Below are 24,029 nucleotides of genomic sequence, written 5' to 3'. Positions count from 1 at the left end.
CAGCACCCGAGGCACCCCCTGCTCCGAGGCACAGTCAGGGTAAGCAGGATAAAAGGTTTTTTTCCTTGACCACATCCATGACACACCACCTTGCTGCTGCTGCTCTTCAGGCTTTGGCTAAAATTAAAGGTGGAGGGACTGGATGGCTGGACAGGCTGGCTTCCAGCTGCAGAGGCTGGAAACCAGAGATTCATAACACCAGTTAACTTTCTGATGGAAGACAGATGTGTTTTAAGGAATTAAAAAAAAGGAAAAATATGTTCTTACCATAACAGCTCCATAAGAAACCTGAAAATGTGAATTTCAATTGATCCAACAGAAAATAAATAAAATAAAAATAATTAAAAAAACACTTTAAATTGGTTATTTAGTAAAGTGGGCTGGCAGCAGCAGCAGTTCCAGGGTAGAGCATCCACTGCCCCCAGCCCACCTCTCCTGCTCCCAAGGGCTGAGGGACCTTGCTCCCTATGCAGCCTCTTCCTTCAAATGCTTCCCACAGAATTCCTGAACTCGGTGCTATCTCCCCAAAACCATCACACCACAGGTAGTTACAGCAAATATCAGTGGAACACAGGAGGAAGCAGTTTGGTTTTTAATCTCTTTATTGTAAATAAACGCTCATGGGATATTTCTGCATAAATGCAAAGAATACACAACACACAGCACAGGTTTGCATACACTGCTTTTTTTTTTCCTAAAAAGCTTAAAAAAAATAATCATTAGAAAGCAGTAATGTAGCAAAATGGCAAGGAAACATGGAACATCCACCTCGCCATGCACGCCACGCAGAGATGCAGCTTGCGAGCGGCGCTCAGCGATGCAGCAGCAGCGAGGCGCAGCGCTGCCAGCACCCCGAGACCAGCACGGGGCAGGGCCCCAGCCCAGCTGGCAGCAGAAATTGAACAGATTTTGCACGAGTGATGACATTTTTCTCAAAACCAGGACGTAACGCTGCTGTGACAGCAAGTGCCCAGAGCGCAGGGACGGCATTCACTGAGGCAGTGCTCACTGCCACCTCTGACACTGACCATGGATGAAAAAAGACAGGGAAATACAGAAAAATCACAGAATCACAGATCTAGTCTTGGTGCAACGCTCATGAAGCAGACAAGTCCACTTCCACACACCTACACTCAGCCCTTCGGGAGCTACTGGAGTGCTTTGAACAGGGCTTGGATCTGCTCAGCCAAACACAACAGCTCTGCTATGACCAACAGCACAAGCCCCTGCTAATCTTAAATTCATGTAAATTGTGCAATCTTTGTGTATTCTGGGGTATTTGCGTGAATAGTGCCAAGGAAATCAGGTGGTTTCAAGGAAATACCTGGCACCCACCCGGCCGTTTGGGCATGGGGAGAGGCATGCGCTTGCTGGCATCACCTGTACGTGGTCTCCACAAAATTTTCCAATGCCTTGCTTTACAGACACACATATTTACACCTTTTACAAGTGCAAAAGCAGGAGGAGAAGCTATAATTAGGCTTTAAAACACTGAGGCTCGCATCCTGACTCCTGCGGGTGGGTCTGGGAGGCTCCATCCTGATTTTTAGCAGTGATTTAAAAGTTGTGACTGCCAATGTATTAGCAGCTACATTCGTGAGTTCTGGCAGGTAAAGAGAGACATCTGTCTCGGTACACTCATTAGCCACTCACTGATACAAACAGAATTAACTCCTTATCACCGTGTGTAATGACAGCGTGTTGTGCGTAACGTCTCACAGTGTTTCCACGGGCTCCTCCCGTGCAGCAGGTTTGCAGGGGCAGGCAGCCCGTCCTGGCACCACTTTGTGCGTTTATTACTGCAGAAAGGGGCAGAAAGCATCAGCGAGCGCTGCTATGCTATGCAGGCTATAAACCTCTTCCTTCATTTTTTTTTCTCCCCCTTTCCATCCATCCCTTTTTTTCTGGTGTATTTCTAAGCACCGTAACCGTGGCCCTCTCTGTCTCAGCTTTAGAGAATTAAAGCTCAGGGAATGTTTAAAACAACTGGCTCTGAGCTCTCCAAATCCCCAGGTAAACCTCAGGCTTCGGGCTGCTGAGCTCTGTGGCAGCAAGGGCAGAGAAAGCCTGCATTTCTGGGGCTCAGGTGGGGTGTGCCTGGCATTTATTTACACCTTTACAATAAGTGGCCTGGGTCCCAGAGGTTGCTCACACAGATCCTGGAGTTACTGGAAGCAGCAGGTCCGTAACAGCCTCCTGCTTATACCTAAACATTCATTTCTCCACCTAACCTCGGGACTGCAAGCCTGACAGTTCTGTCTTTGTTATAAAAGACAGCAGGAATCAGAGAGCAGCAGGAGTGAGACAAATGGAGTTTGGCAAAACACCAGCCAAGGCTCGTGGGACAAAACTGAACATCTGGGGGGTCGCGTGCCCCCCAGCTCAGCAGGGTGCTCCAGCAACTGGCAGCCAGCGCCGCGGGAGTTGCACCATGTCCTAGGTACTAAAAGAGCTTCAACCCTCTGAAAGGCAGCGTTAACCAGCAGTAACTTTCACAGCTTAATCGTGTGCAAGTTTAGAAATGTGCAGCGGGCCTAAAGCTTGGTACAAGAGACAACAAATAAAAAACCACGTGCTGCTTACAACCCTGCACGCATGGCCTCCTCCTCACCTCACCCACAGCCTCTGAAAACAACAGTAACTTGAGAAATAGGAAATGTTCTGCAGAATTAATCTTACTCAACCTTGGTCTACAAAGCAAGCCCCGTGGATGCACTGCTCGTGTGCGAGCACGCAGGGACAAACATCCGAGCTTATTTTGAGAGGTTTTGGCTAAGGTAAAAGAAACGGGACATTAAATGTGGAATGCAGGAGCAAGATAGTGCAGGGCAGAGAGAGGATTTTCTGTTGCAAGAGAGAAAAGCATCCACAGAGCCCAGCAGAAAGCAGGACGGGGCGAGGCTTGCAGCAGGGGCAGCAGCACTGGCAGCTCGGCAGTTTGCAGAGGGCAGCGGGCACTTCTGTCACCCCATAGGGGGCTTCTCCTAGGATCAGCCGACCCCATGCACACCTTCTGCATTGCCACGTGCAAAAAAAAAAAATGTTCCCAAACCAAAGGAAGAGGCTCAGGTCTGGGGATTCAAATCAGCAGCCACAAAAGCAAAGTTAAAAGGGATTAGGCGTGCTGAGAACATCTTCCAATAAAAGCTACTTCAGCAAGTACAGAAATGTCCAGAAAACAGCTTTGTCCTCACACACGCTGCAGATACTCACGGCATCCGACGGGAGGAGAGGTGCAGGGGATGACCCCGACCCCCGCGGGGCCGAGCAGCACGCACCTCTCCCAGCAGGCTCGGGGACGCGCTCGCTCCCGCGCACACATGCACATTAAAAGCGGTTTAAAAATCTTCGTGATAAAATCTCCCCAGTGTCACTGGTAGACGTTTCAGCATTTGGAAGGACAGGACACAGAGGCTGCGAAGCACACGAGCGAGGACACCGCTGGCCAGAGCGCCCAGGGCTCACTGTGCTCCCCGCGGTGCCGCCGGCTCCAGGCTCCCCGTGCTCCTCCTGGCTGCCTTCGAGGTGAAGCCACTGGCCTCTACATGGCTAAATCAGCCATCCTCTGTGAATAAGAGAGAAGTGGTACGGGTTATCACACGGCTAAAGAGCCCAGGATGGACACAGGCACTTTGCAGCAGTCTGACAGCACCACACAGCCCTGCTACCTGGTAGATCTACCCGAGGCAATAACGAAGCCACTTGGTACTGGAGGTTACTCGGTTTTATTCACCTTCCCCACAGGAAATTACACTTCCAGGACAGATGTAAGAAACATTACAGTAATAACTTTGCATATTAGCCACGATAAATACTTCTAGTTCTGATAAAATGCCTTCCACTGCCTCCCTGAGGGTCGGAGAGAAGACGAGAGCACACTCGTGTCAGTACAAGTGAGGTGGATATGTACAAACGCACAAGCACGTAGATTAAAACCTGGCAGCCAGGATGGCCTAAAGCAGCTGCTGCTCACTCCATGGCTTGGAGCAAAGCAAATGATCTCAAGGGAGCTGAGCTACAACGTTCAGTGCCTGCTCTGCTCGGCTGCAGCGTTTTTGGAGGCTGCAGTGGATGTGCCAGCCAGGACGGGCAGTTTGTCTTGTAACCCAACCAGCGCTGTTTTGCAATAAGGAAACAGCACAGCTGTCACGCTGACAATTAACAATAAGCATCAGCAGTTTGATCCAGCATTCAGGAAACTCAGACCCCACATTCTTTCCATTTGCAATTGGAAAAAAATAAATAAAAATCTGAACAGCTTTCCTGACAGCAACACCCAAAACCATCCTCAGAGTTAATTCACAAGAACTGCTCACATGCTGTTTTCTCAAGCAAAACACCAAGATAAAGACGGAATTTGTACAGGAATCAAGGAAGTTGGACCAAGCTCCCTTCCAAGGAATCTTTTTTTTCTTCTTTTTAACAAAGGGAAAACAAACACTTGAAGCACAGAGTTAGAAAAGTAATTTTTCAAAGCTGGCATGTACATTCATTTTCTAAACACAGCTCTTTTCGGTTCAGAGTATAAAGGCAAAGCTGAGCGGGTCAGTAAGACTCGACTTTTGGCCTGTAGGCATTTTTCTCTTATTCGATTCTAAATTAATGCTACTCAGCATAGGAACAATCTGATGACTTATCAGATTTATTGCTGGCTCCCCCCACCCAGGTTCTTCCTGCTTTTCCCCCAGTCTTCACCATTAACTCTGAAGCCCGTGGAGACAGGCAGGGTCAGGAGGAAGGTCCCAGAGCTCGCATCATGACCCGCTGGGCAATTCCAGGGAAAGCCCCAGCACTGTGCGAGGCGCTACCCCAACACCCGAGCTGACGTTTTGTGCGCTTCTGCAGCTTTGGCAGGACAGTCCTGCTGCTTCATCATAAAGACAGCTCCTCTGCAGCATGATTAAGGATGTCATAAAGCCAGGGAACAGGAAAGATACATTTAAGATCAATCGTCAGATCAAAATGGGCCCTTTTTATCCCAAGAAATGCATACAGTTACTGGCTGTGCAGAAAGGCCGGGGGGTATCATTGAAGAACAGTTGGAAGAGCTTCACTTTGAGGATAAAGTGCAAAATCTGACTTTTGGTAAAACCAAAATCTGTTCATCCAAATCTCCAATTACATTCCAGCAGGAGTACTGAGACGTGGAGGAACACCACCCGGGCAGAAACCTTTCTCCCTCCATCTCAGCAGAAGCCATGCCTGGGTTCCCCCAGCCTCCAGGCAAAACCCAGGCACAATCTCCCAGCCGAACCTTCATCTTCTTTTCTTGATTCGCCAGGAAACGGGACTGGCTACCACTTTACTTTCTTTACACTAAACTCAGTTCTTCTCTGAATTTGAAGGCAACGCACCAGCGGCCAAGAGGATTTGCCGGCAGCCCCAGAGCAGCAACACCCAACACCCACCTTTGTGGCAGCATGGGTGCAAAGCCCAAAACCTCCCAGGGCCACAATGTTTCCAAGGACAAGTAAAAGCAGGCTGGAGCTTGGGGGGCATCCTGAGCACACGGGGAGCAGCATGGCACTGTGCAGGGAAGCCAGGCACGGCGCCTGCCCAGAGCCATCCCACGGGGAAACAGCACGCTGTACAGTCAGGTCCACAGAAATAAACGGCGACAAACTTCTATAAGATAGAAACATCAACGCTGCACGTCCTGCATGGGGAGAAGCATCTGCTAAGCCCAGAGAGGGGTCGTGTCGAGGGAAGGCCTCGAGGCCAGCGGGCGCGCAGCGGGGCACGGGCACCCCCGGCAGCAACAAGGTCTCCTCCACCCGCCTCACTCGGAGGCCGAGAGCGAGCCCGGGGTCTCCTGGGTGATGCTGGCTGCTGGCTCCCTGGAGAGGGGCGACAGACAAGAGAACATCCTCCCGTTGTGGTGGGAGAGAAGCCAGCCCTGCCCTGCTCACCCCAAAGGTGCCCCCGCAGGGTCGTGACAGCGAGGAGGCGGTGGCGATGCCACCGGCACAGCGAGGCTCGTTCACGAAGCTGCTTTCCAAGCGTGCTCCCCACGGCACAAACCAGAGCCCCCTTGCCATGCAGCTCACTTTGAGACGCAGGCATGCAGCACCAGATGCCTCCTGCGAGGCCCCGTTACGGCAGCACCCCAAGGCTGACAGCGGGGACGGGACACAGACAGGACTCAGGGTGCTCAGGGCAAATTCCAGCATCCTGCTCTGGGGCCATGCACGTGCACCAGTGGGAGCCCTGCAGAGCAGTGGTTCCCCCTCCACGAGGAATTTTTACACAGCCAGACCTCCTGCCCCAAGCAGGCACCTTTCCCCAAAGCTCTTTCCATGCACCTCGAGTCCAGAGGCCTACCCGCTAACCACAACACGCAAGCTGCTGTCAGCGGTACTCACAGGCAACCATTTCCCACTGGAGGCTGCAAAGGAAAAAGAAACAGCACAGGAGAGCTCGTAGTGCATTTTCAAGATGGTTTGGGAGCAATAGGAACAGCACCGAAGCCGGTGAGGAATGAAGTGAAGCAACCCGAGGGGCTCAGGGCAGAGAGGGCGCCGCGGCCTGGTGGGACAGCCGCTGCCACAAGCCATGCACGCCGCCTGCTGCGGCACCAGCTGCCTCCATTCAGGTGAGAGGCTCAGAACAGCACTCCCCATCCCCACCCACACCGACGCCAGAAGGCTTTGAAACGTTTTTTGTGTTTTTTGTTTTTTGTTTTTTTTTCTCAACACTGTGCTACGATTGTAAGACTGCCAAGAGCGGACAGCCAGAGCAGGGGCAGCTGCGGGGACCTCCAAGGAACCTGGCCCTTTTCCCTCTGACCACTTACTCTACTAATAGGAAGAACAAGAAGCAGGGCTGGCTGAATAGCTTGGAAAACATCGAGCTGAAAAGTATCCAAGATAAGAATTGTTCTCCGTTATCTTAAAAATTAAATAAAACCCCTTACAAAAGAGCCACCCCAGGCTGTCCTGCTGCAAGGAGCTGCACCGAGGGGAACCCAGCCAGGAGCCCCGTGCATCCTCTGCCTCATGTGAGGGGAGGCAGCGTGCAGCCTGTTCTGCCTCCCAGGCACACAAAGACTCCTAACTGAGCAAAGAGAGACAACTTTTAATGAGCAAAGAAGCAAACAGGGCTTCACACACAATCCCAATGAGGTCTTACGTGCTGGGCCCAGGAGCTGGACTCAATGATCCTCATGGCTCCCTTCCAGCTCAGGGTATTCTGACTCCATCGTTCTTTCAAGCCAAAAGAAATGCCAGCTGCCAAAAACCAAGCAGCCCCCAAACACCAGAAGCCCAAACATTGCTTAACCACCTACTGATGGGATCTGTAGGAAAACGGGCTCCATCACTATGAACACAAAGCCTTCCCAACCTGCGGTGCTACAGCTAGAGCAACGCTCGGCTGTCACTGTTAAACCCTACCAAACCTGGACAGAGAACTCCTCATCTGTAACTCTTCCCAGACAAGTTCTTGCTGGAAAGCAAGATGCTACCCAGAACCAACCACCCTACAAAAACCCTGTGGTGCTGACAGGAACTCGCCTGCATGGAGCCTGATTTTGTAACCCTCTGACAGCACAATTCTAGTTTCGTGGGGTGATTTATTATCATTATTATTTTAAACAGGGCACCTAATCCAGCATGATTTTTGAGGGGAATCAGTGGTAGCATCCCAGACCCCAGCAGGGGATTCCAACCAGGGCCAGCGCCATGGCGGGGTGACAGCGGTGGCACTGGGGGTGGCCGGGGAGGGGTAGCAGAGGCAAGGTACCACCTGGACAGAGGCTGGCAGCCGTGGCCGACCAGATCCACCTCGAGCTTCCAAGAAGGGGAAGGGCCCCAGCGGGTCAGGGGGCTTGCTCCCAACGCTGTGATGCCGCGGGCGCTGCTCTGTGTCCGCGCTGGCCCGCGGGGTGAGGCTGCTCCTTCTCATCCTCGCCGGGCTTTGGCTGGCGGGGAGGTTGTTCTGAGCAGAGACAGAGGATGTTGCGAGGCATGGAAAAGTGGAAGCAGAGTTTACAACCACGTCACGCACCTGCAGGCACCTGAGAGCCTCCAGCCACTGCCACGAGCAGACGGTGGCCAAACAGCGCCGGGCACGCGGTAGGAAACGACCTCTTTGTCGGCTGGTCAAGCCCAAAGTCTGCTAGCAGTCTGCTATTTCAGCAGTTTTACTTCTCTCTGGGATTCTTTATTTTTTGCTTACTTATTTTTACCATCAACTTCAGTTAAAAAAAATCAAGTAGAAAACTTCCCTTATTTGTACTTCTGGCCTCGAAGCAGCTGCGCTCCCAAGTAAGCACAAACCACCAGGAACAGCCTGCGGCTCCTCAGAGCAAGCATCAATGACTGCAACGCAGGAATCACACAGAAGTAGCTAAGCAATAAATGCCTGACGAGGCACCACCAGAATGGGACCACAAAAATCTCACTGAACATCCTCATTTTGCATTTGGCATCTTAGCTCTGCAAGCCCTCCAACTAGAGACGCATTTTCCAGGTTTTCCACCTATTGTTTAGGATTCCTTTAGCATACAGGAGCTCCTGACTCTGCCCTTTTTATGCCAGGACACAAAAATAACCGTATTTGAGTCAACTGGCAAGTAACTTTTCACCTTTAGAGATCTTTATAAAACCTCCTACAACAAGAGGCAGCAAAAAGCCTAAATGCACCAAAAGAAAGCAAAACGTGACAAATTAAATCAGATCTACTCATAGCAGTGAGCTGGTTTCTGGTGTTTAACCGGGGAGCCCAATTGTAAGCAATTCTTAAATTTCATTCCCTGACACCTGCGCGTGCTCCGAGCTCAGTCCCTCTGCAAAACAAAACCATGCCTGCAAAAGCGAGCACCGAAAACAGCAACTCCACAGATTTGGCACATATTTGGGGGCTCTGCTGAGCCAGGCAGATGGCTGAACAGTTGCCCGAGTCACTGCAAAGGCAGGACTTCCTCAACAAAACCAGCTACTGACTGGGCTGGAAGCACTGCACGTTCCCGCTGCTGCTGCAAGAAGATCCACAGAGCATGGGAGGCAGCACGGACCTCAGCTCGGCTCCCTACGCTTTGGACACACGTACAAGTTTAGCAGCAGCACAGCTGTAACCTGCACGGGAACCCTGTGCAATGCAGTGAGAGCTGCAGAGACGAGGCAAAGAAAGATCCCCACATCCCTCAGCAAACCACAAACATCATCGCAAACCGAGGGATGAATCCTGTGCTTCCCACCGGCATGCACAGCAGCAACCCTGTCCTGAGGGTGGCCAACCCCACCAAAAGCCACCCCAAGGCACCAGCCCAGCCTCTGTGCCCAGCCTGACGCCGCCTGTGACTCTCTGAAGGAGACAAAGCTGACGAAGACAGCAAGAGGAATTCATTTTAAATACTCTGACATGTCTTTTGGGAATTACCGCAATCAACACAAACAGACGTCAACAAACACTTCATTAAAAACCGAGAACAAGACCTGGAAATTAAAAAGTACATCCTGACCACACTGACTTCAGCTTCTCTGTTCTGCTCCCTAGAACAATTCTTACAAATATCTCCCTCTCATTTGGGAAGCACGTGCGATTCTACCAACCATTAGTCCTACTTCTGGGGGCTATTTCTGAAGAAAGTCTTTCTGGTAACTGAGAGCAGCCAGCCTCTTCTAGCAGGTATTTAAGAACCTTAAGAGTTTAAGAAGTTATTGTCTCACTTTAGTTGTATTCAGAGAAGGCACGTGTTTGGTGACTGCCTGAACCAAAAGCCAAAATTCTGCACCAGGACTTACTGAGTTCAGAGAAGGTTTGTCGCGGTGGGTGTTCACTGCTTCCACGTTCAGGTTAATTGTCTCCACTTTACAACCTTTGCCAAAAAGACAGAGAAGTTTACATAAGGAACTGTAATTTATTTTGTACTCTACTTTTTAAAACGTATTAAAAAGAGCATGTCAAGTGAGCAGAAGTAAGCTTGTTACTTGTTTAAAAGAAACAAAACAAAACACCAGCCAAAAACTCGTAAGCATTTCATTCCAAATTAACTGAGAATTTACACTTAAATCACTCTCTGGCTTTGACCTTCACTGTCAAAGCACAGCGACACCCTGCAGGCAGCCACATGTCAAGTGAACTCCAGGCTTATCCAGCAAAGCTGCTGTTAACTCACTGCACCCAGAGGCAAATCCCAGCGTGAGGGACAAACAGGCCTCTTCATCGACAAATAAAGCCCAGAGACAGTTGTAATTCATTTAAGAGAGAAGCTGTGGGAGACCACTTGTGTCCCCACATGGATAAACAAAACCCCCAAACCATCCACCCCCCTTCCCTTGGCCCCCCCAAACCTCCCACTCTTCAGTGCCTTTTTGTGTTCAGAACATCACCAGAAGCACTGAGAGCCTGTCCTGCTGAGCGTGCGTACAGACAGCGCCATCAGGTTCATATAAACCAGGGAAAAATAATAATAATAATAATAAATAAATAAAACCAAAGGAAAAAAGAAAAAAAATATCAGGAGGCACGTACCATATGCAACCGGGGTGAGCTTGAGGATGGTGTGCAGGGGGCATCGCAGGTAGGGCAGCTCATCTGTGAGAGAGGCAGGCGTCAGCCCCGCACCTTATCCCCTTTTCTTTCCAGTAACAACTATTTCAGCGCAGCCACCCGGCCGCCGAGCAGTGGACACTGCCATCCAGAGGAGCCTGCCCCAACAGCAGCGCAGAGAAATGCCTCGGCAGAGCACAGCTCTGGCCTGCATCACAGAGTGGGGGCACGCAACCTCCGCTCCCCCAGCCAGCAGCAGCCTCGAGCGACGCCTTGATTTCTTAAGGGCTGGGGTTTCAGCTGCCTGATCGTTTTCTTGCTTTGAATAATGTTAAATAGTACTTTCCCCCCCCCACTATTTATATCTCCAAGCCAATCGGTACATTTCACTGTTTGCAAAGCAAGGATGAGCAGTGCTGAGAGTTTTGCACTGAATTTTACAGGTTCACTGAGTTTTAACAGAACACCTCGTCTCCGGCACACCATGCGCTGGATCAGCACCACTCAAGGTGCAGGACCAGAGGCAAGCCCTCACAGACTACTGATGTACCAGCAAACTGTGTCCTTATATGAAAAATTAATCCCATTGAGATTTTGGGAAGGCTACTGGTTGAAAAAGCTGCAGAAACAAGGGGTGAGCAGAAAAGCAGGCATCAAAAGGACAGCTTTCTGCCGCTGCACCCATCGCAACCAGAGGTTCCTGCAAAGCCCTGCTGAAATGCAACAGTTAAAGCATTTCACAAGTGTTTTTATTTCCTTTTTAAGCAACTCCTCTGCCGTAAAAATCAAAACAGCAATTACAAGCCACCCTCCCAAAAACTCTGAGAAGGAAGCAGAAATAGAAGCCAGCCCCTAACAGCACGCGCTTATTTTTGTACCTGCGCTCTTGTCAAGAAAATAAGCCAAGAGGCACCTCATAACTGCCTGGTGGCAGATAACGAGGACGTTGCCTTGACGTTCCAGCTCCATAATTACCGGCTCCAGGCGCTGAACCAAGTCCTGGTAGGACTGAAAAAACAAAACAGGAGTTTTGCAAGGGGTTTTATAAACAGACGCTGAAAGCAGAAGTAGCAATTAGCACGGCTTCGCATTTAGGAAAATATCAGTTAAAACAAACTGCAGAAGTGATCCAGTAAATACAGGGAGGAAAAAAAAGGAAACAGCACGAGGTGAAATGGATGTCAGCAACCCTCAGGTTACTGGGAGATTCAGATTACCGGTAACTCCATTAAAATAAAATAGAAAAAAAAAGTAAATGATACATTTAACGAAGGTTGTGAACTAAAACCGAGCACTGAGGGACTCGAGCGGCCCCATTAGTACAGCATCATCAGCACAGCGCTGTAACACACCAAAATACCTCTCCTCTACAAGAGATCTGGGGATCCGTGGTTTCAATTCCTAACACAAACAGCGGGGACAGAAAGCTGAAACTAAGCAAAGCCCTTCACACATCAGGTATTTGTCGGGCACACACTGTAGCTCATTGTTTTTCCTAAGTGCTTTCACCTCTCCTCCAGGATAGCGATAAAGGTATTTTTCTTGATCCCTCAAGGCAAACTCGTCGGGATACTTGGCTTCAATTTCTGCATAGGTCATTTCTTCACACACCCCCTGGAGGAAGCACAACTTGTTACAACACAGCTCGTTTCAACAGAAGTACAGCAAAACAAAGCATGCAAACATGCACAAATAGCATGGGACCGGTATCAGAAATCCTGTTTTGGGATGAGAATTTCAGAATCAACACCATGTTTGTGCATCACGGGTCCACAGTGGCTTAGAAATGGCAAACCACATACACCTGATGTGCTTGCAGTATTGGCAAACATTGAAATCTCCAAACTCTGCTGAGTCCCAGAGCTGAGCAAGGCGGTTTCTGTCCCCCTGACCCCAGCACGAGGTGCAGAACGAAGCAAGCAGCCCGAGAGCACAGCACCAGCAAATTCAGGGAGCTGGAAACGCCAAAGAAATCACCCAGCACAACTGGTAGATGTGCTGTAAATTATTACCACTCGTTTCCTCATTTTTAATTTGAGATAACATACTGATATTTCAGGGCCGTGGGCTTTGTTTTTATTGCAAATTGTTTGCAAAGGATGAAAATGAGCATTTATTTCCACAGCAACAATCTTGCAATTTCTTTTGCCTGAAAGAACTGGAGTGGGAGTGTTAACCTTTGTCCACCCAGGACAGCTTTACAGCCAGGGCCACAGAGGCGTGGGATGTTTGGTGCTGTTCTGTTTCTCAACACCAGCTGCTCTGCAGCGAGGTCTAACGCTTCCAGACATTTTCAGCCCTGCACCAGTGATCCTGAGCCTCCCAATAATGGCTTGAGTACGTGATACAGCGCTGTAGCTGTATAATAGTGCATAAACCCACTCTGTGGGTTTGTTTTTAACATCACTTTCCATCTGGGAAAGCTGAAGGCTGCTGGCAGCGTTGAGCTCCCCCCGTGCCCTCACTCACGGCATCGATCTCGTTGAGGATCTTCCACTGCTCGTACGTCACCCCCAGCGACTCGGCCGTCTGGATCGTCCTCTTCAGCTGGCTCGTCCAAACCTTCAGGTCGACGATTTCCTGCTCCTCGATGAACTTCTTCAGAGCCTGGGCAAACTGGAAAAGGCCAGGGGAGGTTAGCAGAGCGCAGGAAGCATCGTTTTGGGGCCCGCCGACCCCTCCGCTGCCGCGACAAGATCCAGCGCCGCGGGGCCGTACCTGCGCAGAGCCAGGTGCCAGCCTCAGACCGTGCTCGCACGACACTTTAAACAAACAGCAATCCGGCTGGTGCCAAAAAACGTACCTGCTTCCCTCGTGGTGACAGACCAGAATCCCCACCAATCTTGCCAACAAGATTATATTCACTCTCACCGTGTCGGCAAAGGTAGATGGTACGCGGCTGGACATGAATGTTCATTAGGTAATAGACGATTTTACTCTGGATGTAATCCTGGACTCTGTTTACTAGGAACCGCTGTCCCACATTGATCACTTTAATGAAGGAAAGATCTCTGGAGTCAACATAAAATAAGAACACCCACACGACTGGTTTTAAAAATGACACACGTGCATCTGCGGGTGTAATCTAGCTATCTACCCTGTGTTAAAGGCATCAGCGCTACCGCTGGGCTGCCTCAGCAGGCAGGAGACACTGAGCTGCCGTGCTAAACAAGGAGCAGCGCTTTCAAATCATCCCTCGGGGCCCGAGGATATCACCTTCACGCGAGCAACCTCGCTTTGGGAGAGCAGAGGCTTCAGCACAAGCACTGCAGCACCTCGAGCCGGAGGACAAAAGCGACAAAGCAAAGCAGCTCACGCCTTCGTGCACCGGAGCGCGAGGACAAAACGCAGCCCGGGGCCTTGCTCCTTACTTGTCGTACTCGTCGGGATCCAGGGGCTGGTAGGTGACCTTGTAGCACTCGATCCTCTTCAGGAAATCATCCATCACGTTCTCCCTGTTTCTCTCCGGGTAGTCGGGGCTGGAAACTTTCACCTCCTGGCCAACAGACAGTGCCACTCCGTGAAAAGTCAAGCAAACTTGACACGGAGCAAAAGCGCTGCTGAATAACGTTATTCTTCTCTTCTGAAACAAGTAAACATTGTCTCAGGCCGCCCTGTGGAAAAACCTGCTCCTGGCAAGGCAACAAAAGGCGATTCTGGAGGCACGCTGCAGCGCCTGGCCCCGGTACAAACACAGCTGGCTCGCCATCCACCCGGCCCCCCGAGCCGCTCGCTGCCTGCCCTCCCCTGACAATACAGCCACGCTCAAGGTCAAACATTTCTCAGCTCCCTTGGATTTCCGGGCTAAAGAACTGCACCTTTAGTTTCCGCCAGCCCACAAACCTTAACTGCTCATTTGCGAGGTGGGAGGCAGGAACCCAGACCGCCAGCGTTTTTAGGCACCAGCCCTCCCCGCGCTTCCCACAGGCTGCAGCGGCGAGGTGACAACCGCAGGGCTTTGGCCTGTGGCTGCCCTCCAAGGGAGGCACCGGCTGCCCAGCCCCGAGCAGAGGCGGAGGGGATGTTCGCAAGCTGCCAGCCCGAGCGGGACACAGAGCTCCCTGGTGCTGGGCACACCCCTCATGCCGACAGCCTGCCGGCGTTCCCGTAAGGCACCGCTGGCCTTGCACCGATCTCCTGCGGGCACAGGGAGCAGGGCCGGGAAGAGCCACACGCACCAGGATGTTGGCAGCGATCACCTCCGGGTCGTCACAGACGGACTCCACGAAGAACACCTGTGAGGGAGGCGATGAGATGTGGCTCCGAGAACCGGGAGCTCTGTCCCGAACCGGGATCGCCCGAGGGAGCGGGAGCGGCTCCGCTACAGCGGTTCCAGTTACCTTGAAAGCGTTTTCTTTAGCAAAATTTAAGATCAGGTCCCGTCTTTCTCGAGTTGTGTTGGTCGCATCAAACACCTGGGGAAAATAAATGGCAATGAGCAAGTTTATCTACGGCTTTGAAACCAGCCCCAAACGAGCCGGGATTACAGCCGGGTTCCCAAATGCCCTGGGCAGCTCCGAACAGCACAGACATAACCCCCCCAGGAGTGTTTAGCTGAGGAGAGCCTTACAGCGATCTGCCCGCACTCCTCCAGGAGGTAAGCCTTCACATCTTGCAGAGCCACCAAGGCACAGCGCCTGCAGGAGAGAAACACGTGCTGCCACAGCAGATGTACAGCACTCAGATTTCGGCTCCTCTGAATCACTGCTCTGGCACCGATACGGGGAGAGATCCAAACACCTCTCTCCCTGCGTGGGGCTCGCAGCCCTGCTGCCTCCCGAGTCCCTGGGGCTCTGCAGAGCTGAATCCTGTTTAAATCCCCGTCCTCCTATGCCCACATCCCTGCTCTAGGAACGCTCCCATCGCTCCCTCTGCCAGCCGAGGCTCCCCGCAGCGCCCAAGCCGTGGCTGCCCTCACGAGGCCAGCTCCCAAAAGACCCTGAGGGCACAAATCTACGCCTGGTGAGACCACAGGGGAGTTGTACCCAGAATTTCATGCACCTCTGGGTGCCCAGAGCCTCACTTTTCATGCACCTCTGGGTGTTCAGAGCCTGTTCTTCGTGTCTGCCTATTTTTCCTGAAGTCGGTGACAAAATTCCCCCAAGGAGACCCTTCGGCAGGAGCCCTGCACGGGCTGCACTGCCTCCTGGCATGATTTCGTGGGCACTAACCGCTCCTTCGTGCACGCACACGGGCTGCTGACACCCGATAATAACCAGACCTGCGCAGCGCCCCGACTTACTTGCGGATCTCCATGGCCTCCTTGTTATCGTGCCTGAAGAAGTCATAGGACTTGTAGGACTTCACCGCTTCCCGGCGGTACACCCCTAAATTAAACACTTCACACACACACAGGGCACACCGGTGAGGGCGGCAGCGCTCGGCCACCAGCCCCCGGCCCCCCCCCGGCCCCCCGAGCCCCTGACCTCGCGTGGGCACCCCGATCCAGTTGAGGTAGCGCGTCAGCTTCTTGGAGACGTAGGTCTTGCCGCGGGCGGGCAGCCCGATCATCACGATGAGGGTGGGCGAGTTGGTCATGTAGGACGCCCAGGCTGCGGGGACGGCAGGGGGGCAGCGCATCAGCGGGGGGCTCGGGGCACCGACAGACAGATGGACGGACGGATGGATGGACGGACGGATGGATGGACGGACGGACCCTTGCAGGACACCCAGTGGCCGTGCCCCCGCTGCTAACGCCGCCGCCGGCAGCCCAGGAGGCGAAGAGCGGGGCTGCACCTGCCCACAGCACCGAGGGGACCCCAGCACCGAGGGGCTGCGGCCGGCAGTGGGGGGCTGCAGCCAGGGACACGCGGCGGAGGGAAAGGGCTTTTTTCCCTTTTCCTTTTTTCCCCCATTTCCCTTTTTTTTTCCCCTTTTATCCTTTCTTTTTTTTTTGCTTTTTTCTCCCCTTTTTCTCCCCTTTTTCTTTTTTTCTTTCTTGCATTTTTCTCCGTTTCCCCCCCATTTTCCCTTTTTTTTTCATTTTATCCCCTATTTTTTTTATTTTTTTCCCCTTTTTCCTTTTTTTTCCCCCCTCCCTTTTTTCCCTTTTCCCCCCTTTTTCCCCTTTTCCCCCCATTTCCCCCCGCACTCACAGCACTGTTTCTCCCCGCCGCGCAGGGCCCCGCTGCTGCCCCGCACGGTGCCGCCCGCCCGCGCCGCCGCCATGGCCCCTCCGCGCGCCGCATGCAAATGAGATGCAAATGGCATGCGAAACGCGCGCTGCCGAGCGGGCGGCGCGAAGGCGCCCCGCGTGACGTCACAAAGGAGGGCGTGCCCGCCGCGCGGACCAAACCGAGGCTCGGCCGCCGCGCGCGCGCCCTCCTCCCCCCCCCTCCCCGCCGGCCCCGCGATGGCGGCGCCCTGATTGGCCGCAGCCCCGCGCGGGGCCGGGTGCCGACGTCGCCCCGCGGCCAATGACGGGGCGCGGAGGGAGATCTCGCGAGAGCGGGCGGGGGGAACGGGCCGGAAGCGGAAGCGGCGGCCAGTCGGGGCGGCGGAGGCGGTGGCGGCGGCAGCGCGGGGCGGCCCCGCGCACGATGCTGCGGCTGCGCTGCAAGGCCCGGGGCGGCAGCCAGCCGCTGCCCGGCCTCACCGCCCACTCCCGCCTCCGCGACATGCAGGCCACTCTCGCCGCCCTCACCGGCGTCCCCGCCCCGGCCCAGCGCCTCCTCCTCGGCTTCCCCCCGCGGAGCCTCGACCTCAGCGACGGCGAGCGGCGGCTCGGAGACCTCGGCATCCACTCGGGTGAGAGCGGGCGGCGGCGCCTCGGCTCCGCGGGCCTGGCCGAGCTGCTGCCGGGCCGGGCCGGGCTCTCCTCTTCCTTCGGGGCGGCTCCGCGGGGCCAGGGAAGGCGGGCGGGCTGTGGCCGAGGTGCCTTCGGAGGGGACGAGGCAAGAGAGCACTGTGACGGGCTGCTTGGGTCTCCCCCTGGTCCCTTGGGGTCCCCCCCCGTCCCTTGGGGTCCCCCCAGCAGCATCGTTAGCTCCCACCCGTGTGTCCTCAACTCCCCTCTCTCCCTGACAGGGGACACTCTCATCGTCGAGGAGGATCCATCCAAGCCCGGCGCTGACCCACCTGCAGTTGCAAAAAGACCCATGGCCAACTCAGTCAGGGAAGCGGTGCCGGTGCTGGCGCGGAGGGTGGTGCCGGCAGATAACTCCTGTCTGTTCACCAGCGTGTACTACGTGGTGGAGGGGGGTGTGTACGACCCCGGCTGCGCTCCAGAGATGCGCAGCCTGATAGCGCAGATAGTAGCGAGCGATCCCGAGTCTTACTGTGAGGCCGTGCTAGGGAAAACCAACAGGGAGTACTGCGACTGGATCCGGAGAGAAGAAACCTGGGGAGGTGCCATCGAAGTGTCCATTTTATCCAAGTTCTACCAGTGTGAAATCTGCGTGGTGGACACGCAGACCGTCCGAATCGACCGCTTTGGGGAGGATGCGGGTTACACCAAGCGGGTCCTGTTGATTTACGATGGGATTCACTACGATCCCCTTGAGCGTAGGATCCCCGACTCGGACGTTCCTCCCCAGACCATTTTCTCTACCACTGACGATGTTGTTCTTGCACAAGCCTTGGAGTTAGCAGATGAAGCCCGACGGAAGAGGCAGTTTACCGATGTGAACCGCTTTACGCTGCGCTGCATGGTGTGCCAGAAGGGACTGACAGGACAAGTGGAAGCCAGAGAACACGCCAAGGAGACGGGACACACCAACTTCGGGGAAGTGTGACAGCTGCATGAGGATGGGTACAGCTACTACCTCACTGATCCGGAATAAAATTCTGGATTTCCAGATAAGCTGTATGTAATCATAAAATTCCGTTCACAGAGCTTGAAAAGCATTAACTTAACGATGGCTGAGGTGCACAGGTTTGCTGTGGTTAGTGACTTTGCCAGCTGGTTTGAAATAGGTATCTTCTCGCATGCTAATTTATAGTACTCTGGCAGGTGGTATACACTGGCAGCTAAAACCTGATTCCTGAAATAATCTTTCCTTTGTGTGTCTGCTCTGAGCAGACACACAAAACCAGGCTTCAACACTAACATAACAACGTAGCCTCTCAGTTACAGAATTAATCTCTCTGCATTATGTTTTCAGGGTAATTAAATTGATCTAAGGGTTTGGGAAACATCTATCGGAATTGTTTATGCCAAAAAACAGACTCTGCACGTACAAGCAGACCTCACGGGGGAAACTGCTCACCTTGTGCACAGTTTTTAGCGGAAAGAACATCTCCAAAGCTGCCCTATGCTAAGGTACCATCAGAAGTAGAATGTATTGTTTGTGTGAAGTCATGGCTTTAGAGAGAGAAATGGCCTTTAAGCTTTAAGGTAGCCTTCTTAAAATTAACGAGTAGTTGGTTAAGTGTTGAATAAACTTATTAATCCTCCATAGGTAGTTTTTAGTTGCTTGAAAAATAACTATCAACCCCTTGGTGTTTACACTGCATCGGAACATAGGCATGTTTCTTGAAATTCTTGGATTCTTCTTTATAATATCTCAACTTCTGGCAAGAGGGCAATAGAGTAGCTAGGGAAGTAACTTAATTTGCATCTGTTACATACATTCAAACAGATTTGGCTTGGGTGTAGCTGATCTCACGGCCACAGTGTTACTGAGCTGTAGCAGATTCCAAATACTGTAAATTAGCACTTTAAGGTATGGTTCTCATTCTTTCCAGGTAAGACGTTTTGCCCTTTTTACAAGGGCAGAGTGCTAATCCAGAAGGGAGGCTCAAGGTTTCTTCATCTGCATTCTGCCTTAATGCGTTTGATTTGTCACTGATGACTGTTCAGCAGCAAGACTTTAATTCTGATAATGAAGGGTGCAGTTTAATTGCCAGAACAAAACAAGCTGGGTAAACTGCCCTACTTCTCGTACTACTCAGAATCAGGGAGGTTGGAATTGGTTTAAATAAATCTTACCTCACAGAAAGGTTGTGAGGCTTAACAGTAAGTGCTTTGAGGTCTTTTAAAAGGTGCTGTAAAGGTGCATATTACTGAAAGGGATTTTCTTTTTAATGCCTGTAATACGTGCTTGTTTTTAATGAATTTTAAAGTACTCTTAGCCTTCTATTCTTTGCCACTCTGTTTTGAGTTCTCTCTCTTGCACTTCTCCAAATGGGGAGCAAAGAGGTTCGTTTTCATTTTGAGGCAGAAATAAGCCCACTTTCCTGATGGGATCAGCCTAGCTAGCTTTAAGGGCCTCTGTTGGGTAAGGCATCTAGCTAAACTCCTGGTGCAGCAAAAACTTACTTTCTGCAGGAAGCGTGTTCCACTGAAGTTCTCAGCTGAGCTTGAAATACCTTAAAATACCAAAGGGGTCTTACTGAAAATGGAACGTAATTATGTAAGTGCTTTGCTAAAGCGAATCATGAATAATTAAGGATTAATTGCCAAAAGCACTGAGGACCAAGTTTCTTTTCAATTCAGTATTAAAGTAGATATTCACAATGTTGGGAGTTCCCGACAGAAAATCACTTAGCTTCCAGTGTTAAACCCCACTTTGCTTTAGCCTATCATGAGGAAAAAAAAAAAAACAACCTGTAGAAGCTGATGCTTTTTTGAACCTAAAGAAATAACCTGACAGTTCAAAGGAACTTGAAGATTACACTGTGTTAAAACTACTTGAGATGCAATGCTGTCTAGGAATGAGACCAAGAGACTATCAATCCTAAATCATGTTCTCAGCTTTCACACTGAAGAGGTGAGGCGCCTTGGACAAGGAGCTGTTCCTCACCACTTGCCACCTGTAAAACGGACAGAATACCTACCTCAGAGAGGTGCACAAGGTGACTATCTTTGGGTGTCTTTGAAACAAAAGTGCTGTAGAAGTGGAAGTATTTATTGTCTGCCATGTTTGCAAATGTGTTGACGTTTGGGAGCAACATTTAGATTTTTTTTAGCTTTGTATCTTGGATGGATTTCTGAAAGTGTGTAAAAACATTTTTTGGGATATTTCTCAGTTGCAGTATTTTTAATTTTAAACTTAGTTTTATTTAATCCAGAGTGTTTAGCTTTGCTTTATTGTATTTGCATAGCAAATCCACTAACAGAGTGCGAGTTCCATTTGAGGGCGATGTGTCAGTATCACTGCGTGGATGTTTTCCTTAGTTGCCTAGCCAATAAAATCTCTTTGGTTAAAAAAATACCAACTGAACTGCTGTAATTCATCTGTGTAAAAGCTGATGCTGTTACAGGCTGACACACTGTTCCGAAGGACAAGTAACAAGGGGATAGTGGTGGAGTTGGAAAACCTTGTGTAGTTCTGAACTCTCCTGAACAGAATGCATTTAAAGGACAACTCCCCTTTTTAAAAAAAGATTGTGAAAGTTAGGGATTTTTTTAATATCTCTTTACCAGCATTTACCTGTCCTTAACGGTACGGTTATGGAAGTGTCACAAAAGCAGCATCCTGGTACTAATAGGATGGATTTCTAAACATCGCTAATACATTGGCACTGGACAGTTACTAATTGTGCAGCAAGGTCTCAGTTACAGGTGTTTAAGAGCAGACGCCTTGTGGGGCACAGGCTCAGTCCAGAAAGCCTGCAAGACATGGCTCTGTCCTTACTGTTACCACTTATTCCCAAAAAAATTTAAAGCAAGCACTAATTTCCTTGCTGAATACTTCAGCACATAGGTCAATAATTAAATGGGCCCTGGAAACGAATTTTTACTTTGGGGGTTGGTTTGCTGAAAGCTGGGTTATTAATGCTGCTTTACTGGGCAATACAGGTGTGGTTTTTTTTGCCTAAATAAAGAATTTCAGTTTCCTGCTGCTAATCTGGCCCTTTCACCAGCACTAAATTCCTTCTTCAACTAAAGAGGAGCCTAACACACTCGAATCACGTGGCCTTTCACGAGCATTTTATATCGTATGAAGAGATGCACATCTCATGGTCCTAACAGCACTTTAAAAGCCTGGCCGAGCTGACACGTTTAGCAGACGTTGAGCAAGGACTTTCACTGGTGTTGGTAGCGCGTGTTCCCATTGCAGCAGCGAGCGGTGTGAGCAAATGTTCCTACAAATCTTACCGATGTAACCCAGTGGTATAACCTTCTGCTGTGTGTCATCAGCACGGATCGTTGGGAATAACAGATTTCCTTAAACACATACCCCGAACTGCAGAAATTGTTGATGCACCAATAAACGACTGATGCATGCGTACTTGTTTAGTGTAGTCTCTGTCTCAGTTCTTGAATTTTGTTGTTTTGCCCTACTCACTCCTGTTCACCAGTGTATTTAAGGCCTTCACCCCTATATAATGCAGTCTTGGAGTAATTTACGTCTGCTTTCCCCCGTCTTGTTCCTTTTATCCTTTGACACTGAGAGGCAGTCACATCAGGAGGGACTCAGCCTCGCAGCCTGCTCAGGCCTTCTTCTCTTTCAACTTGCTCAACAACAGCATTATTTTTAACAGTAAAACACTTCCTCTGTGTACCCTGTCAGGCATCAAGAAGAACAACTCCTGAAGGTTTTACATACCTCCCCAGTCATTCACGCAGTTACGTGTATAAGTCATTAAACAAGAGTTCAGGAATTTTCTCTTTGTGACATTCCCGTGCATTTCATGGAAGCGATCGCCCAAAAGGCCAGCCACAGGAGGAAGTGGGCACAGCTCTGAATTCCCCAGGCGCTGCTGCCAGCAGGTGAGTTGCTGGCTGCCTGTGCGCCTCTGCAACTTGGATTCTAGAAGCAGCTCCTTTGCCGTGCCCTTAACAAGTACCAGTTCTTTATGTTTCTTTCAGGGAAAGGGAAAAAATGCTGCTAAAGCAAAATAGAGGAATTTGGGAATGGATTTTTGTTGTAGACTTCAAGGGATATAACAGCAGAGCACCAGGGAACAGAACAGCATGGGTGCTGCCCGTTACCCCAGGGAAACACAAGGGATGCTGCACATCCTCGGAGCTGATAGCTCCTGACTGCCTCCCATATTTTTTTCTTTGAGAGCAGAAATTACACACGGTTCGTGATAATGACCGCAATGTTTTCGTATCAACTCGACAAGCACACACAGCAGCAGAGAGAGAAATTGGATTCCTGAGTCCTGAGTGAAGTTACATAAAAAGGATGACTGGGGAGAGGAGGAAAGGGCCATCTCGTGACGTGGTACAGGAGCAGTTCCTCCATTCTCATCTCCTCGTGTGCGCTCGCAGCAGGGTTTGCTCGTGGTGTTTTTGGAAGCGTGTCCCGTGTGCCCACCCCAGCTTTCATAGCGACCTGTTCAGGGCTATCACAGTGCAGCGATCGTGATCGGCTGTGGGGTGACAAAGCCCTCGTCAAACTGCGCTCCCAGCCCAGGAACACAGCAGGCATTGTTCTGACCGCCTGTGACCTGGGCAATGTCATTATTTGCTCTAGGATTGAGGAAGCAGGGAGCAGGGGCGAGGGCACGGGCACAAATGAAGGAAACTTCTGATTCCTTGCAGAATGTCTCTGCTGACTGCCTTTAGCGCAGAAACCCTGGTGTTGGTGGACTTTGGGGATTTCAGACCTGGGCGCAGAGCTGATGAAGGCATCTGTCTTGGCTGCGCAGCCCAGCAGCCCTCCCCCTGGCAGGGAAACTCGTTAATAAGAGGAGCACAGAGTTTTCAGCTTGGTTTTTTGAAAATTACAGCTCTGTATCCTACAAATTAAACGTCTGCCTGTGCCTTGAACGCAGCTATGCCTCCAGCCTCAGACCTGCCGTCGGGTTTTGCTCTGCTCTGGACAGGGCAGAATAAAATGACTTTAAATTTGCGGAAATCAAGGTTGCTTTTTTACTTTTCCAAGTCTGAGCACCAGAATTCTGTAATGACAGAATAGGGGAGTTCACAAAATTAGGTTGTCCAGGACCGCGGTGCCCCTGTCTATTATTTTTAATTAAAGCCTAGGGGAAGCTGTGTTACACAGTAAGCCCTGGCTCCTGGTTTCTCAGGTAGAGTTAGTGCTAACCAAGCTGTGGAAACAGACCCAGACCACCTCGGCTCTCTGCCCCTCTCCTGTAAGATGGGGATCATAAATAGGGCTCCCTGCTTGGTTCACAGCCTCCCCAAGACGCAGTTACTGCTCCGCACTGCTGCGTAATACGAGGTATTGGTCACCCAGGGTTTTTCATAATTAATTTATCAGCATACACAGCACTGTACGTACAGCTCGGTGTGAGGGAAGTGTTCAGCAGCCCTACACAGACAAATGGACGTGGCTGTGCTAGCAGGGATCTTATCTGCGACGCCGCACGGATGCGCTTCCTTCAGCACCAGGACTGAATCACGCCTGCCCTGGTGTTTATGCAGAGGGTGAGGCTCCAGGGGCCTGTCAGCATGCCAAAGTCCTTCCGTAGCCCTGCCGAGAGTTTTCTTTGCATCACTTGACTACTTGCATATGTCTCATACCACGTACGTGAACTCATGCTTTATTTTGGGTAGTCGCTATTTTTGTTTGTTGGAGGAAGAACACAGAGAAAGACCAGGTTCTTTCCGGGCATCCAGTTCAGAGAAGCTGAGCTTTCTCAGCAGCTCCAGGCTTCTCTGAATGGATCAGGATGTTTTC

The 24,029-nt window shown here is 51.1% G+C and overlaps 2 protein-coding genes across 5 annotated transcripts; one reads left to right on the top strand and one right to left on the bottom strand.

Moving 5' to 3' along the window:
- Positions 1 to 590: 590 nt before the first annotated feature.
- On the bottom strand, positions 591 to 16,713 carry PFKFB2 (6-phosphofructo-2-kinase/fructose-2,6-biphosphatase 2). Of its 4 annotated transcripts, none has more exons than XM_082778232.1 (16): positions 16,587 to 16,713; positions 15,918 to 16,043; positions 15,734 to 15,830; positions 15,062 to 15,128; positions 14,832 to 14,906; positions 14,670 to 14,726; positions 13,863 to 13,987; positions 13,295 to 13,502; positions 12,961 to 13,107; positions 12,001 to 12,105; positions 11,370 to 11,499; positions 10,474 to 10,536; positions 9,744 to 9,817; positions 7,744 to 7,935; positions 6,322 to 6,385; positions 3,588 to 5,837 (listed from the first exon to the last, which is right to left on the bottom strand). In XM_082778232.1, the coding sequence occupies exons 1-15, from the start codon at positions 16,699 to 16,701 to the stop codon at positions 6,359 to 6,361; spliced, it is 1,608 nt and encodes a 535-aa protein (XP_082634358.1). In that variant the 5' UTR covers positions 16,702 to 16,713; the 3' UTR covers positions 3,588 to 5,837; positions 6,322 to 6,358. The 4 variants fall into 4 exon arrangements, with proteins under 4 accessions (XP_082634359.1, XP_082634358.1, XP_082634357.1 ...); XM_082778231.1 differs by having other exon boundaries at positions 3,589 to 5,837; positions 6,363 to 6,385; XM_082778233.1 differs by lacking the exons at positions 3,588 to 5,837; positions 6,322 to 6,385; positions 7,744 to 7,935 and adding an exon at positions 591 to 3,565.
- A 275-nt stretch (positions 16,714 to 16,988) lies between these two features.
- Positions 16,989 to 20,643, top strand: YOD1 (YOD1 deubiquitinase). Its single transcript, XM_082778626.1, has 2 exons — positions 16,989 to 17,238; positions 17,518 to 20,643. Exons 1-2 carry the CDS (start codon positions 17,031 to 17,033, stop codon positions 18,222 to 18,224), a joined length of 915 nt encoding a protein of 304 aa, XP_082634752.1. The 5' UTR covers positions 16,989 to 17,030; the 3' UTR covers positions 18,225 to 20,643.
- The last annotated feature ends 3,386 nt before the right edge of the window (positions 20,644 to 24,029 follow it).

The sequence above is a fragment of the Aythya marila genome, assembly GCF_965140915.1.
Source record: "Aythya marila genome assembly, chromosome: 24".
NCBI lineage: Eukaryota > Metazoa > Chordata > Aves > Anseriformes > Anatidae > Aythya > Aythya marila.
This window is presented reverse-complemented; position numbering and strand designations above follow the sequence as displayed.